At 54.5% G+C, this 16160-nt stretch overlaps 2 protein-coding genes across 2 annotated transcripts in view; one reads left to right on the top strand and one right to left on the bottom strand.

Annotated features, from left to right (window-relative positions):
- FAM110A (family with sequence similarity 110 member A) overlaps window positions 1-16160 on the top strand; it is a 134319-nt gene that overhangs the window by 12314 nt on the left and 105845 nt on the right. The window lies entirely within an intron of this gene.
- SCRT2 (scratch family transcriptional repressor 2) lies at window positions 523-12207 on the bottom strand. Its single transcript, XM_041733087.1, has 2 exons — window positions 12075-12207; window positions 523-1313 (listed from the first exon to the last, which is right to left on the bottom strand). Exons 1-2 carry the CDS (start codon window positions 12205-12207, stop codon window positions 523-525), a joined length of 924 nt encoding a protein of 307 aa, XP_041589021.1.

Raw genomic sequence — 16160 nt, forward strand, 5'->3', positions numbered from 1 at the left:
TCGGCAGAGGCCAGAAGGGCGGTCTGGGTTCGGAATGTGGCCTGGGAGCTGCAGGGCCTGCGTACCGGTGTGGACGGGGAAACCAGGGCAGGAGTGAGTCAAAGGTAGGTTTGGGCCTTAGACTGGGGTTCCAACGGAGGAATGGTAGGAGACACTCGGCTGAGAAGTGAGGGGAAAGGTCTGAAAGTTAGAAGGGGCGGGGCGCAGGGTCTGGGCGGGAGAAGCTTCCGGCTCTGGGGCCCGAGAGAGGTGCGGACCTGGTGCCTGAGTTGGGAGCCTTGAGGGCGGGGACGGGGTGTCGAGGTCCGAGTCTCGTGACCCGAAAGGACGTAGTGGTCGTAGTGGTCGGGGTGCGCTGGGCAAGCCAGTGCCGGAGGCGGAGGCGAGTGGTGGGTCCGGGGTCGGGAGAGAAAAGTTCCGGGCTGGGGTGGGGGAGGGGATCCCCACGAAGGGCGTGGGCGGGGAATCGCTGCTGGGGGGCGGAGAGGGCGGAGGTGGCCCCCCCGCAGGACGGCGGGCAGCTCAGCTGGCGGGACCGGCGGGGGGCGGCGGGGGCGGCTCTGCCCCCTTGACGCAGGCGGCCTCGCAGTGCTTGTGGAGGTAGGACTTGAGCGCGAAGCTCTTGTCGCACTGGCGGCAGCGGTAGTGCTTGAAGGCCGAGTGCGTCTGCATGTGCGCGCGCAGGTTGGAGCGGTCGGCGAAGGCCTTGCCGCAGTGCGCGCAGCCGAACGGCTTCTCGCCCGTGTGCGAGCGCATGTGGCCCTGCAGGAGCCAGGGCCGCGAGAAGGCCTTGCCGCACACGCCGCACTTGTGGCGCAGGTTGTGCGTGAGCACGTGCATGGCCAGCGCGGGCATGGACACGTACGCCTTGCCGCACGTCGGGCACTTGCGCGCCAGCTGGCTGTCCAGGCTGCGGTGCGTCTGCTTGTGGCGGCTCAGGTTCGACGACGTGGCGTACGTCTTGCCGCACTCGGCGCACGCGTGCCGGTGCCCGCCGCCCGCCGGCGCCCCCGCGCGCCCCGCGCGCCCCCCGGCGCTCCCGGCGTCCCCCGCGCCGCCCGCGTCCCCGCCGCCCCCGCCGCGCCGCCGCCGCGAGCGCCCGTCCGAGATGAAGAAGGCGTCCATGGAGTAGCTGTCGGTCACGGCCGCCTCCCCGCGGAAGTAGCGCGCCGACAGGCTGGACTGCGGGCTCTCGGGGTCGCTGTACTCCTCCGGCGCCGCCGGCGGGTAGGCGGGCTCGGCCGGCGCCAGCTCCAGGCCCGGCTTCTGGTCCGCATCGTAGCTGCTGGGGGGCAGGCAGTGCGGGGCGTAACCTGCAGGGGCGGGAAGGCAGCGGGCACGAAGGTGAGGCGCCGGCCTCTCTCCGCGCGCTCCGGCGCCGCGGCCCCCTGCTCGCTCCCGGGAGACGCGGTGCGGCTGGTGAGGCGGTGCTCCCGGCCGGAGCGCGGTGCCCCCGTGGTTCTGCCGCGCGCGCAAACCACGCGGCGGAGGTCTTACGCCCTTACCCCCGCTCTGCCCATAGAGACAAGAAGAGTCTGAACTCGCAGCCAGGAAGCGATGGAGCCGAGATCCAGACCTTAGCAGGTTGACGCCAAAGGCCACGCTGTTTTTATTCTAACAACAATCTGCCCTTCTGGTGCTTGCTCCTACTTCTCTGAATCTGTTTCCTCGTCTACAAAATGGAGCTTACAATTGGACACTCCCTCCCAGGGCCTTCGGAAGGGCAGTTGAGTGCTGAAAAGAAGCGTGTATACGCCTGCACCAGGCTCTGCCTCAGTGCTTTATGTATGTTAACCCATTCAACCCTTACAGACCCTACAAAGTGGGTACTGTTAACATCCCCATTTTCCGTGTAAGGAAATTGAGAGGGAGCACAATTATTGCTATATAAGTGTTAGCTATTATAATTATGCTTTTTACTTGCTTGAGAAAGTGACTTCACTGAGGATTATTTGTCTGCCTCCCCCGACCCGACTATGAGCCTCCAAGGGCTGGATCTGTGTGCCCAGCACGTGCCTGGCTCAAAAAAAGGTATGCAATGAGTAGATGTTGCATAAATGAATTAAAATCCTGTTAGATCCATCTCCCAGGGTTGCTAGAGGATTTAAGAGATCAAGTGTGTGGCATGTTAATAGGTGGTCCAGAAGGGGGACTTCCTTGTACTTGCTCTGGAGCCTGTTTTGCTCCCAGCTCCACTAGAAGCATTCTGGAGTCTCTCTGTGAGAATTCACCTCCCCCTCTTCCTCCCTCCTCTTTGGATTTGGACCAGAAATCCTGTCTACCTTGGGTTTATGTGATTGGTGGGTAGGCAGGCTGAGGCTCTCCCAGGGGATTCCACAGAGGCTTCCCAAGTGCAGGGGCCACTCTGATTTGTCTCTCCCTCTCAGGGCCTAACATGGTCCCAGCACCCTCCTGGAGGACCCTGGGGTCTGGGTTCCCAGGAGAATTCCTGGCGGCTATGCATGAACTTATCAACCTGGCACCAAGGTTATGTTTCCATTGTCTTTTGATTCCTGGGAGAACAATGAAGGTTAGCCCCATTTGTGAGGTTTCAAGCTGGGGAGTGACAAAGCAGGAGATTTGAAGCTCCCCTTCTGACCTTGAGACCTGATCTCCCCACACCCCACCTCAAGCCTCCCCCACTCAAGAAAGTAGGTGGAAGAGGACTTTGTAAGCGAGGAACTGGATTCAGAGCTTTCCTTCTTTGGAACAACCTGCCTGATTCAGCCTCGGTACCTTTTCCTCTCATCTGGAATCTGGGATGGTCACAGGGTGGTCTGTGCAGACTGTCCCCCAGCCATGAAGGCAAGACTAAGCCCTTTCTTTTTTCTTTTTTCCCTTTAGATGTTGGCACAGGACCCTCTGCACACAGAAGTGGTTGGGGATTGTGGGGGTGGATGACTCAGTAAGGAGGGGCTCTGGTTGCAGAAAAGGCAGTGGTGCTAGCAGTTTTTTTAATTGGGGAGGGAGGATTGCCTAGCATCTCAGCACCTGATTTCTCCCCTCCTGTCTGCCTTTGGTCTGGAGGTTCCCCCACCTTCCACTCCAGGAATAAGGCCCTTGAACAGACATTCAAAGAGTATTGTTTCAGACTAAGTTAAGTATCTGTCAGGCGCTCCCAGACCCCTTCTCTGTGCTATATTTCTTCCCATTGTACTACTGAGGATAATGATAATACTAGCTAATATTTACTGAGCACTTACTGTGTGCCAGGCTCTGTGCTAAGCACTTCACTCCCATCCCCTGACCAAATATCACAAAAACACTTTTATCACAGTTAAAGAAATGGAAGGTATGGAGTGGTGATGGTACTTGCTCAAGGGGCGGAGCAAGGATTGGAACCTACTGCCCTGCTCCCCTTGTTTTCCAAATCCCCAGAGGTCCCTGAGGAAGGGGGTATAGCTGGGTTGTTCACCTCCCATCCCCACTGCCCCCATCTCGTGGGCACTCCTTAAGTAATTGTGAAATGGGTGATAAATGGTGATAAAGATTTGCCAGGTCGACCTTGCTCCCCAGCCCAGCAGCATCTGCTACAAACCATTCTGTCTGCCTGGTCTTGGGACAACTTGATTCTTGGCAGAGATTCAGGGTGATCTTGAGAAAATCAAGTCCTGTACCTCTCTATGCCTCAGAGGATAGATAGTATAGGGTCCACTTGCAGGGGACTACTGATCATGTGACCAGTGCCTCGCATATTTTGTTATGAAATAAGGATGGCACACTGGTTTAAGAGCACAGCCTTGGTGCTGCACTGCCTGAATGGAGTTCCAACTTCACTGTTCCCCAGCTCTGTGACCTTGGACAAACTGCTTGACCCCTCTGTGCCTCTCTTTCCCCAGCCGTAAAATGGGGGGTAACGTAAGCACTCATACAGTTGCAGTAAGGAGTCCATAAGTAAACAAACAGTAAGTGAGAAATGAGCAAATAATAATGAACACCCTAGAGCACTTAACGTGTCAGACATTATATCAAGGGCTTTATATACACGAATTCATTTCATCCTCATGACTCCAGTTGGTATCATCTTACAGATCAGGAAATTTAGACGCAAGGTAATTAAGTAATATGCCCAGCAAGTAACTTAGAGCCAGGATCCCAACCCAGTGTTGGGCACATTGCAAACCCCCAAAACGTGTTTGTTATTGTTAGTAGTAATAGCAATCTGCCCAAATGGGTTTCTGTGCTGCAGTTTTCTTGGCACCTGCCAAGACAGATTTGATGTTCTTCTCTGGGCCTCTGTTTCCTCAGGATGTGTAATTTCTACTTCATGTTGGGATGAGAAAACTTTTGGTGGGTAGTAGGAGGAGTTTGATGAACCAGGCAAGTCCTAACCCAAATTGGGCTTCCTGCCCGTGGTGCCCTCTGGTGGTAGCCTGTAGCACTGCAGCACCATACTCCTGTCGCTGGGGGGCTCTTTACATAGAAATAGGGGTGCTTCAAACAAAGGCTGCTCTTCTGCCTAAGGGATGGATGCAGAACTGCCTTCAGGACAGGCATTGCAGGCCAGATCTGATTCCCAGCAGTTGTGAAGCTCAGCATGAGTAGTGGAGGTGGGGTGAAGTTGGGGGTCATATAAGAGTTTGCGCGGTTATGTTAGGACAAGGTGGTTCTAACTTGCTTTGTGACCTTGGCCAGGTTACTTAACCCTTCTGGACTTGGTCTGCATAGGAAAAAGTTTGACTGGTATGCTTTCAAGACTTTCTGCATCATGGCTGAATAGATCCTCAGGGATGCCCATTTTCCTGTCTTCCACACACACTCCCAGACTCCCTTCAAGTCCACTTCATCCTCCTCAGATCCACCCTAGCGCTCCCTGTCTATGTGACCTTGGCGAGTTATTTAACCTTTTTGTGCTACATATGTATAAGGGAGCTCATAATAGTGTTGAATGAATTAACGCATATAAAGTGCTTAGTACAAATGCTTGGCATACGATAGCCTCTCAGGCTGCTGTTATTATTGTCATCAGTGATATCCCTGCATTTCCTGGGGATATCCTTCTAACTTACCAAAAGTAGAAGGAGACACACATGAGTGCCTCAGGATGCTCTGTGACCTTGGGCAAATCACCTCACCTCTCTGGGCCTCAACCCTGGAGAATCCTCTAGGACACTGTAAATAGTGCTCTAACTGTGCATGGAACCTGAGCCTTCCTCTGCTCCACAGGTGACCATAGGTGGCTGAACTACTTGTCCCCCATCTGACAGGGTGAGACAGGGTCCTGATGGAGGCAGGAATGGGCAGGGACCCGGAGAGAAGGCCAGAGACCCTCCTGTCCTGGCTCTTTTACTTCTAGCTGTGTGACCTTGGGCAAGTATCATAGTCTCTCTGGGCTCAAATCCCTCATTTGATGGATAGAGACCAGAGCCACCCCTGCCACTTGAGGGGCTATGAGGAAGGCCCAAAAATGCTTTGGAGATAATGGAGATATCATGCACATGTCCTCTGAGAATGACTTCTGGTGTTCTCTGCCTAAGAGTCTTGATACTTTAGATGGAAGGTCCTGAATCCATTAAAAAATTAAAAGTCCTGCACCCAGAGGAGTGGTGGGAAGGGAATTTTATGAAGATTAAGGTGCTAGGTACTCCACCGACATGGTCTCCTCTGGCTATCTTGGCCTCTTGGGGTGGGGTGGGGGCATCTCTGGTAAGTACCACTACTACTACCACTGCTTCCAGGGAGCCTCCTCATGTGCCAGGCACTATGCTGAGCCCGGAGGCCCAGAGAGGGGAGGAGGTTTGCCCAAGGTCACTGGCGCAGGAGTTTGGCTTGCAACCCTCCAAAGCCTGTGTTTTTCCCAAAACATCCAAACTGGATGGAGACTGCTGGGGTGGGAAGTGTTCAGTTGGTGGGGGAAAGGGGCAGTGGGTTTCTTCCAATGACATCACCCAGTTGGCCTGTCTGATGGGATGATGGGGTGTTGGGGGTGGGGAGAAGCTGTTCAAGATGATGTTCTAGCCCCTTTTAAGTTTTTGCAAATAAAAGTAATGCTTGACACTTAACTGAGCACTTACTGTGTACAAGGCGCCCTGCTCAGTGCTTTGTGTACATTAGCTGCTGTCTAAGGGAACATGATAGGCACTTCCTTAAGTGCCCTACAGAAGCTGAGGCCCAGAGACAGGCCTTGACCCACCTCAGATCACAAAGCACATTCACACAAGAGCTAGGCCAGCCTCCTGCCTCTTAGTCCTGGACTCCTTTTCCCAGTCTCTCCTAGATTCCGAGGGTACCAAACTTCCTCCAGGGAATTTCCAGCCCCCAGTCCTACTTCCCTGCCTTGAGATGGGCAGAAAAAGAGAGGGGCCGGGTGGTGGGCCAGCTTTCCAGGTGGCCCACTTTCCTGAGGAGGGCCCAGCTCTGCTTGGTGGTGGGAGCTGGAGGGGCTGCTGCATGGGTATATTTAGAGCTGCTTCTTGCTGTGCCAGGGCCTCGGGCCTCGAGAATCAGCTCCAGCCAGCTGAGCAGAAAGCCAGGTCTGTCAGCAGCAAAGCAGGATAAAAATAGTTTCTCCTGTCTGCTCACAGAGCTGGGCAAAGGGGCTGGTACCTCCCCCTCCCCTTATTATAGCATCTTTGTTAGCTGTTCCCTGGGCACTGGACCAGAAATGACACCCACCTCCTCTAAGGGCCTGGCAGCTGGTACACCTGCCCACTGGGTAGGGGAGTCCCTGCGTCCAGATGATCAGGGGACAGAATGAGGTCTGGCCCACTGTGAGATGGCCATAGGGTGTGGGGCTGAGGCCTGTTGACCCAGGCCCAGGGAGTGTCTAGAGGATTCCGGAGTCTCTCCCCACCTTCCCCCACTCCAGAAATCCCACATTTTCTGTTTTTTCCTGACTGTGACCCAATTCCTGTGGCCCATAGGGAGGTCCACAGCTCTGCAGGAATCAATAGGAAAGATTTTTCAAGGGGTTGTGGAGATAGGAGTAGGTGGCTAAGGGTGTTGAATTGCCTAGCACTGGCTGGTGGAGCAGCCTCCTGCTCCCGTGGGGGAATCTCTGGCAGGCCCTTGCATAGCACACACAGGCTCTGCAAGCCTCCTGTTTTCCGCCCTACCCTCTCTCTGTTCCAGAAGGGTGCAATCAGAGGGCCCATTCCAACCTCCCTTCCTTCCCAAAGGCTAGCAGCTGGAGATCACAGCAGGGAGGGAGGTCAGGAATTCTGGGGACCTCATCTCTCTCAGTCACCCCCCAGAGGGCCTCTAGGCTGTGGGGACCCTAGAACATGGAGATGAAGCACTCACCAGGGAGGTGCATCGGTCCCCCATTTATGCCCTTGTGACCTCATGCAAGTCACGGGCCTCCCTGGCCTCATTTGCCTTTGTAGGTTGGAGCTAATCCTCTCCTGTGCTCACTGCCCTTTGCCCAGTGTGTGTGTGTGAGTGTGCATGTGTGTGTGTGTTGGGGGGGGGTGGCGCAGGGAGTCTTCGGGATGTAATAAATTGCTATGCTGACATAGGGACTCAATGTACTCTTCTGCTGTCCCTTAGGAACCACAAACAGACTGCTTGAGGAGTGGATGCTCAGCTCTGGTCTTCATGTTCCCCTTGTGACCTCAGGCTTTTGGGGAGGTCATGGGCCCCAGATTCTGTATCCTACACAGGCCCTGTTATTTCACACCCCCACTGATTCATTCTTAGCAAAGTCAAATTTTCTGGATCCCTAGAAGGTCAGAGCTGAAAGAGATCAAGTTCCACTGCTTGAGTTCATGAAAGGGAAATAGGCTGAGGTAGAGGAAGACTAGTCCAAGGCCACAGAGAAAGCTAATGGTGGATCTAAGACATGACTCTAGTAGGGCTTGAGAATGGACCTGGACATGACCTTGGACTAGAAATTTGATCTGGATCTTACTCCTGGACCATGAACCTGCACATTGACCTGGACCTGATCTTAGACATTGAAATTTGAACTTGGATGTGAATTTGGTCTGAATCTTGGACTGGACCTATAACCTCAGACATTGACCTTGGATCTGATCTTAGACTTAAGATTGGACATGGATGTTGGGCTTGGATCTCAGATCTGGACCAGGACAGTAGACTAGACATTGGACCTGCACTTTGAACCTGGACCTCTGATGTGTCTCTAACCTGGATCTTGGACCTAGACCAACACTGAGATGCCAGGGGAAGTGGTAGTCAAAGAAGAGCCAGATGGCCCTGCTGTGTGTCCTTGGGCATCTCCCCAACCTTCTCTGAGCTCCCTCTGCCAAGGGATTGGGGCAGCCCTTTTGCATCCCTACTCTCAAGATGGACTTTCTGAGGTGTGGGGTGGATGTGTTGGGGACTCTCAGCCGGGCTTCCAGGCCTGGCCTGGAGCGACTCCTCGGCGCCATCAGAGGGAGTGAGAGGAAGTGGGCGCTGGTATAATGTGGTCAACTAGATAAGCCCATGGGCAAGAGTAGGAGTGCTTCCTCGGCCTGCTGGGGAGGCTTAATGTAGCTGTGGAGGGCGGACAACTGTGTTATTGGATTGGCATTGATCCTTCATCTGCCTGGGTCGGATGCACTCTGAAGGAGTATGGGGGCAGGACTAGGGAGGGGGTTCAGAGAAAGGGGGACAGGGAGCCCAGCTGGAGTTCAGAGTTAGGGTGTGGGGGCATGAGGGAGGTAGGCAGTGAAGACCTCTTTGGCTGGGGTCCATGGAGACTACTGCCATGCAGATAGATGAGCAGCAGCCTGCTCTGGGATCTCCCCAGGATGGGGGCCCAGGGCCTGTGAAGGAGCGGGCTCGGTGGAGCTGGAGGGTGAGGTTGTGAGAGGGTTAGGAGGATGTGAGTTGGCATCTCAGAAAACAATCTGTGTTCAGAATCACTCAGGGAAGAGGAGGGGAAGGAGGAGGCTGCATTGAGGCAGAAAGCAGTGGAGGAGCAAGAGGAATGGGAGGGGGAGAGATGAGGCATTGTAGTGGACAGGATGGTGGGATGAAATCTGCTCTCTGTTCTTTGAGGCATTCTGCAGAAAGGCCTGGAGATTTTTCCATTTGGGAGGCTTTCCCTTCCCTATGTAGGGGTTCTTTTGGCTGAGACGGATGGGGAGGCCTGGAGCCCAGATGTACCTGCCGCACCCTTTGCCCAGCCCTCAGAGGCTGAAAAAGCAGAGAGTAGGGAGGCAAAGAAGAGCATCGCTTGTGTGTGTGTGTGTGTGTGTGTGTGTGTGTGTAGGAGGAGTCCTCCAGGAATCCTTAGCACTCCCAGGCATTCCCTGAGCTGGGAGTACACCTCTTTTATTTGGGGCCCTGCATCTTCCATCAGTTAGGAGCCTGTAGTTCTCCTGACCTCCACATACACAGGCCCCCTCTCTGCACCCCTTCCCCCAGCCTCCCCTCCCACCAGCCTTATCCTGACCCTGGAGCCGTTGCTGCAGGAATGGCTTGTAAGAGGATCTTTCTAATAACTGGAACTATCTCCAGCCCCAGGCCCTTCCCCCCTTCCCCCTCCTTTCTCCTCCCTCCCTTCTTCCCTCCCTCAATCTCCTCACCTCCCCCCCTCCTCTCTTTCTCCTTGTTTACCCAGCACACTTACACACGCTGGGAGAGAAAATCGTCGGCTCAGCAATTTTTCACACTTCCCTCAAACGCTCAGCAAGGTTATTTCCGGCAGAGCGGAGACAACGGGCCACTAGGAGCCCGCAGGCTCTCTGAGACCCCCCCAGCACCCTACCCACCCACAGAATGAGGGGGCCTTCACTGTCCAGTCTGGCCACACCCCAGGGATAGGAGAGGCCCCTGAAAGCAGGATGAGGTGGACCTTGTGTTTCCCAGCCATACCCACCCCCTGGTCTCCGGCACTAACCCTTTACTGCATACGCTGCCAAAGCAGTTAGGCCAGGGTGCCTGTCCTCACTCTGAGGCATCCTGCAGAGAATGAAGCCAAGAAATACCTGCTCTCAGAAACTCTGCCACCCTTAGTCAGGCATTGGGTGGTAAACAGAATCCTATACAAACCCTGACAGTGGCCCCTGCACTCTGTTAGACCCTTATCCAGCCATCTCCAGTGCCTCACATCCCACACTTAACCTTCACAGAAGCTGAGCTTGTCAAAGCTGGAAGGATACTTAGTTCAGCCACTCTTTCACTGCTGGGGAGGCAGAGGACCAGAGAAGGGAAGACACTTGCCCAAGGTCACACAGCGAGTCAGAGACCATAGTCTCCCAGAGTTCCAGGCCAGATATCAGACTATCAGGACAGCCTTAGGATTCTCTGGAGGCCAAGGAGCTGGTCTAGAGACCTTTGGGGAAAGAGTCAAAGACAGGGGTGGTTCTAGGGTGTCAAAAAAACCCCACAGGAATACCCCTGCTGATAGCTTTGCTTCAACTTTTGCCCTGACCCCACTGTTCACTCAGGGGCTCCTTTCAAAGCTTTTTTGAGACTGAATTCAAGGCACTCCTGCCTCCCTTTTGAGGAATAGTTTGCAGTTTGGGCTATGCATGAGAAATTCTCTAGGCTTCTCTGGGTTTCCTCAACTGGCCTGGGCATGGGACCATGGGGGCCTCAGGGATGGGAGACTGTTTTTGTCAGTCTCCCACGGGATCCACATTCCAGTCTTGCAGGCATTTCAGTTTCTACCCAGATCCTAGCACACATACTCCCCAGCCCTGGCATGGTCCCAGGTCCACCCTCTGTCCTGCGAGCACTTTAGACAAGCCCAGCCATATCCCTGGCCCTCTGTCCTCGAACCCAAGAGGGCTCAGGGTCAAGAAAAGGGGACAGCAGAATAAGAGACATATGGGCAAAGGAAAAGGGGATTGGTTTTCTTGGGGACCTGGGGGAAGCCTGAGGCTGAGGGGTTAAAGCCATATCCCTTGATCACTCCCTAATTTCTTTGACCTTGATGAGGTCACAGAGCCCTTTGCCCAGTGCCTTCTTCCTACCTGGCTTGACAGAGTGATGGAATGTGGGTGAAGTGCTTGGAAATCCCTAAGGTGGAAACTCCCACCCTCTGGGGCTCCTGCCTTCACCACCTCAGCACTGCCCCCCCCCCATCCTCAGCCCTTTCTTCTCTTCTTTTTCTCCCCTCCCCTCTCCTTTCCTCTTTTCCCTCATCACCCCCCCCCACACACACACACACACACACTCCAAAGCTGATGCCACATGTGATGTCAGATTTCTTACTGCCAAAGGGATGCCTCTTCTCCAGACACCTGCCTGGTACAGGCCATGAGAGGAGAACCCTTTTGTGATCCCCTTGATGGGGGATGGGGTCTACAGAAGCAGTCTCTGATTCTTCTCCACACCCTTCGGAGATCATCCCCTTCTGAGGCTAAATGACCTCTCTTGTCCCTCAAACCCTTGTCCCTGCAGGAACTTGCTCTGAGAAGAGATGGAGTGTGTTGGGGGTGGGGGACTTACAAGGAACAGCAGGGCTAGCTCTGATGGGGGGGGGGATGAGAAGCTGGAGTGGGGAGGGAGTACAGCCCAGGGGACCAGGAGCCACTTTGGGGGAATCCCTTCTAGAAATCCCTTCTTCCTTGCAGTCCCCAGGATAGGCCCAGCCTTTGGCAGGCATGTGGCCGAGGGTAACAAAAGAGTTGCTGAGAGAGGGGGGCCTGAGAACACTTGTCTGGCATCATCAGGGGGAGCAGGCTTGAAGAGAAGGAGGGCACCCCCAGCTACACCCTAGGAGCCAGCCCTCTCTCCCCAGGCACTGGTAGTCCAGGCTCGAATATATTCCCCACCAGGGCAGTACACTCAGGCAGCCAGCCACCTTCCCTCCACCAGGGAGAGGGGACCCTCAGACTGCCTTGTGCATGAGCCCCCCAGCATTAGCCCTTCGTGGGTGCCTCTCTCTCTTTCCATTCTCTCACCACCCCTCACTCCAGCCCCGTTCTAGGGCCACAACTTTCAAAGTCCGGGCTGGCGCGTGGCGATGGGATGGATCGACCCTGCGACTTTCCCTTTGTAGGGACCTAGCCCCTGCCCCGCCCGCCCGGCCCTCAGGAAGCCCGGGAGGCGCACACAGGCAGGGAAATCTCCTCCCGGGGTTCCCTGCCGCGCGCACCCCTCCTCGTGGCCCGAGTTGGGGAGGGCCCCGAACTCCCCTCCCTGGCCCCCCCGCCCCCCCGCCGGGTCCTACTCACCGTTGTCCCCGGGCGGCCCCCGGGCGCCAGGCAGCACGTAGGCGGTCTCCAAGGGGTGGTAGGTGGGGGCCGGCACCCCGCTGCACTGGAAGCCGTCCCCTTTGATCTTCTTTACCAGGAAGGAGCGCGGCATGGTGCGACTGGCGGGGGGCTCGGCGGGGGCACTTGCGTGGGGCCCCGGTGGGGGGAGGCGGCCAGCCGGGCGCGATTGGCTGTCAGAGCGGGGTTTCAGCACTGGACAGCTCCCAGCGGGCGGGCGGGCGGGCGGGCGGCAGCGCGGAGCCGGCACCGGTGGCGGCGGCCCCGGCTCTGGCTCGGGCTCCCGCTCGGGCTTGGCGGCGGCGGCGCGCAGACAGGCGATCGCTGGAGCTGTGCTCAGCACTCCGGCTGCCGGCTTTATATGGGACGCAGGCTGGAGGAGATCAGGTGGTCCCCTAGCAATGGAACTGTTCAGCGCTCTAATCCATCAAATGTCCCCCAGGACAATCGCTCCGCACACGTTCCCCTGAACCGGCGGCGGTGGGGGCAGGCCAGGCGCAGGGAGCAGCGGGCAGGCAGGAGGGGAGAAAGTGAGGGCGAGAAAGGCACCGAGAGATACAGAGACGGAGAAAGAGGAGTGGGGGGGGGGGAGGGAGAGAGAGAGAGAGAGAGGAGAGGAGATACACAGAGAAAGACAAAAAGAGACATACAGAGAAAGAGAGACACACATACAGAAAGAGATAGAAATAGAGACCGAGATAAGGACAAAAAAGACGCAAGAGATAAACAGAAGGAAAACAGAGATAGAAAGAAGTAGCAACACACGCTCACACACCCATAGGAGAAAAAGAGAGATCCAGACACACAAAAAGAAAGCCCCTCAGGGATGCAAAGAAAGGGAAAGAAAAGTGTAAGGTAGACGCAGAAGCCGAGGGGAGAGGATGGAGAGTGGTCTAAGCAGGCGGGGTTCAGGCACATGGGGACACGGGGAAGGGGAGGCAAAGAAAACAGTGTGAGCTCGCCAGCTGAGACCCTCCTGCTTCCAGTCCTCTCCCTCTCCCCCAATTCAGAAGTGGCCAGTGTGGACACTCAGCTTTAACTAGAGGAAGTCGTTACCCTCACCCCAGCTTGACCTCCCACTGAAGCCCCATATTGGGTTTGGGGTTCAACTTTCTTCTTCCAGAACTGGAGGGGGCAGCAAGTCCCCCATGCGGATGCCGGCCCCGCTCAGCCGGTCCTATTCCGGTGCCTAGCTCAGGCAGGCGCTGCAAGAGGAAGTGAAAATCGTCCAGTAATTAATTTCCCTGCTGCCGGGGGGTGGTGGTTTTGACACATCGGAGGCTGTGTCTTTCCCTGAAGCGGGGAGCAGACAATAGAGACACGTGGACTGGGAAGGGAGAGGGGGGAAGGGAGGGGGAGCGGGGCTCCCGCTGGAACTCTTTACAGGTCAGCTCCTTTGTCTCCAGGAGGATCTGAGCAGAACCCCCCCCCCCCACCATCCAGCCAAAACCTGGGGGAGCTCCTATATCTTGGAGGAACAAGGAGCAGGAGAACTCAACCCCCTGCCCAGAGACCGCTTGGCAAAGTGCCATGGTGGTGGGCTGGCCTCAGCAAGTACGGGATGGCCAGTGCACAAGAGTCCCAGAATCGGACTCCAGGAATGCCAGGACCTCATTGGTCAACAACAGCATTTTGTTTATGGGATGCCAGACTGATGGAGTGGGGGTGTTCTTTTGGGACTGGGTCAATCAATACCAGTTGAGGTTCTAAGATCCAGAGGGGGTATGGAGGTGCCCAAGGTCCCACAGTGAGTCAGCAGAAATTTCCAGAAACCGTTGTGTGGCCTTTGGGCACCACTGAGTGAGGGACTCACACAGACTTTGAGGTATGATGTAAAACCTTGGAATAAAATTTGGGCCCTTGAGCTTGCCAAGGCCCTGCATGATCTTGGGGTAGGGGGCTGGCATTGCCCATCTTCCCACTTATATATTACCTCATATTTTGCCCCATCCCTGGACTTTTTTTAACCTCAGTCCCTGAGGTTAAAAGAGATGATCATACCCCTTGACTCATGGCACACCCCTGTATTCCCTGCTCCAGCCACACAAGCCACTTCTAGATGTTCAGGCATGATGCCCCTGGCTTATCTCTTAGCCTCCACAGTGTTTCCACTGTTCAGATTGTTCTTTGCTCCATTTCACCCTAGCACATCCCTGTTTGTCCTCAGGACTTAGCTGAGGGATCACTTCCTCTAGGAAGTAACCCCAACTTTCTATATTGTGGACTAGCCCAGCTTTGTGGGGACAGAGACTCTGTCCCATGTTTGGCTCAGCATACTTATAATGTGCAGTGGGAAACCCTGGCTCCCTACTGACTAGCTGTGGTATCATGGGCAAGTTATTCTTGCTCTGTGTCTTGCTTTTCCCCTTTATAAAATGGGAGTAATAACTGCTATGGGCTCAGGGGCTTGGCAGCATCATCAGAGTTGCTATATATAAAAGGCTTGGAATGGTGCCTGGCAAATAGTAGGTGCTCAATACACGTGGCTTCTATATGTACCGTTGTGCCTGGAGCACCCCACATGTCTGTGGGGTTCTGTGGAATGAGTGGTGACAATCCTAGTCCTTGCTTCCTTGGAAGTGACATTCAAGGGACAGTGGCTGGACACTGAAGAAGGAAACACTAATATCAATAATATCCTTTCAAATAGTTGCTCAGTGCTACGAGGAACATAAAACCAGGCACAGGGGTGGAGAGTGGTGCTGCCTAGCTAGGGTGGGAAGCAAGGGTCTCCTGGAAGAGGTGACATCTGAGCTGAGACTTCTAGAAGTGCTTAGTCCAGTGGGGTAGGTAAGACACCTGGGTGCCCATGAGCTCACCTCTGCCGGCCTGCCTGATGGTTCTACCATTTCAATTTCCTACAAAGAGACAGTGAAACTGAGCCCAGAGGGCTTCACAAGACACTGAAGGTTCACATGGCTTAGGGACAGAGCTGGGACTGGGCTTTCTGTCATCAGGGCTTCTTGCTGGGCAGGATGGAGACGTAATCCACCCCAGAAGTGACACATCCACGGTCTTGTAGAGCACTAGTGCTGGGTTTAGCATAAGATCCCTGGTCTCCGTCCTCTGGTTGGAAGGTGGCATGGACACCTAGCAGATAAGGAGAAATCTTTGGCCCAGAACGTGAGGTTCAAAAATACCTATGGGGTGGGGAGGCCTGAAGCATGGATGAAGTACACAATGGCTGGCACAGCTTCATCACTAGGGCATCAAGAAGGGCCTTCTGTCCCCTCAGCACCGCCCCACCCAACACTGGCTTCTGGTTCCAGAAAGTCCACTATGAGAAACTAATTTCTCCAAATCACATCAAATAAGTAAAGAACTTTAATCTCAGGGATGTTTGCTGCAGCATCAGAGACTAGAATAAAAACCCCAAACTGGAGAAAATGGAGAGGGGGCGATGAAGAAGATACCTACTTGATGGACTATTTTATAGTCATTAAAAATCGTCATAAGAGGGAAGGGCTCGTGGAATTATGTTAAGTCAAGGATGTAGAATCCAGAAATCTCTCATAGCATGTTCACAACTATGAACCAAAATAAAAACAAACATACTCAGAAAAGTGAAAGGAGGATGAGAGGTCTATGAATTTTCTCTCCCTCTGTCTTTTCATGTTTTCTAAAAAGACCATAAAATGTTTCAGTTCAATAAACATTTATCGCAAGCACTTGCTAACTACTCCCTTCCTTCCATAGAGAAGAACTGATAAATTTTGTAAAACATGTCAGGATAGTCATTCTTCTGACTTTTGGGAAGATAGCACTGCTGGTGCAAGTTTCCCCAGCGACAATAATAATTATTGTTCTATCAACAGCAGCATTACTGAGCAGCTCTGCGTGCCTGGCACTGTTCTAAACACTTACCCTCCACAGAAGCTGGCCTCACCAGAGGCTTTAGCTAGAGGGATTCAGAGTCAGTCTGTTTTCAGTTCAAATCCATGTCCTGCCACTTCCCAGCTGTGTGGTTCTCTGGTACCTCTGTTTCCTCATCTGTAAAATGGGGGCATTAATAGGGCCTGCCTCACAAGGGTGCTCTGATGGTTAAAT

This window comes from Vulpes lagopus, chromosome 18 (assembly GCF_018345385.1).
Source record: "Vulpes lagopus strain Blue_001 chromosome 18, ASM1834538v1, whole genome shotgun sequence".
In the NCBI taxonomy this organism is placed as follows: Eukaryota; Metazoa; Chordata; class Mammalia; order Carnivora; family Canidae; genus Vulpes; species Vulpes lagopus.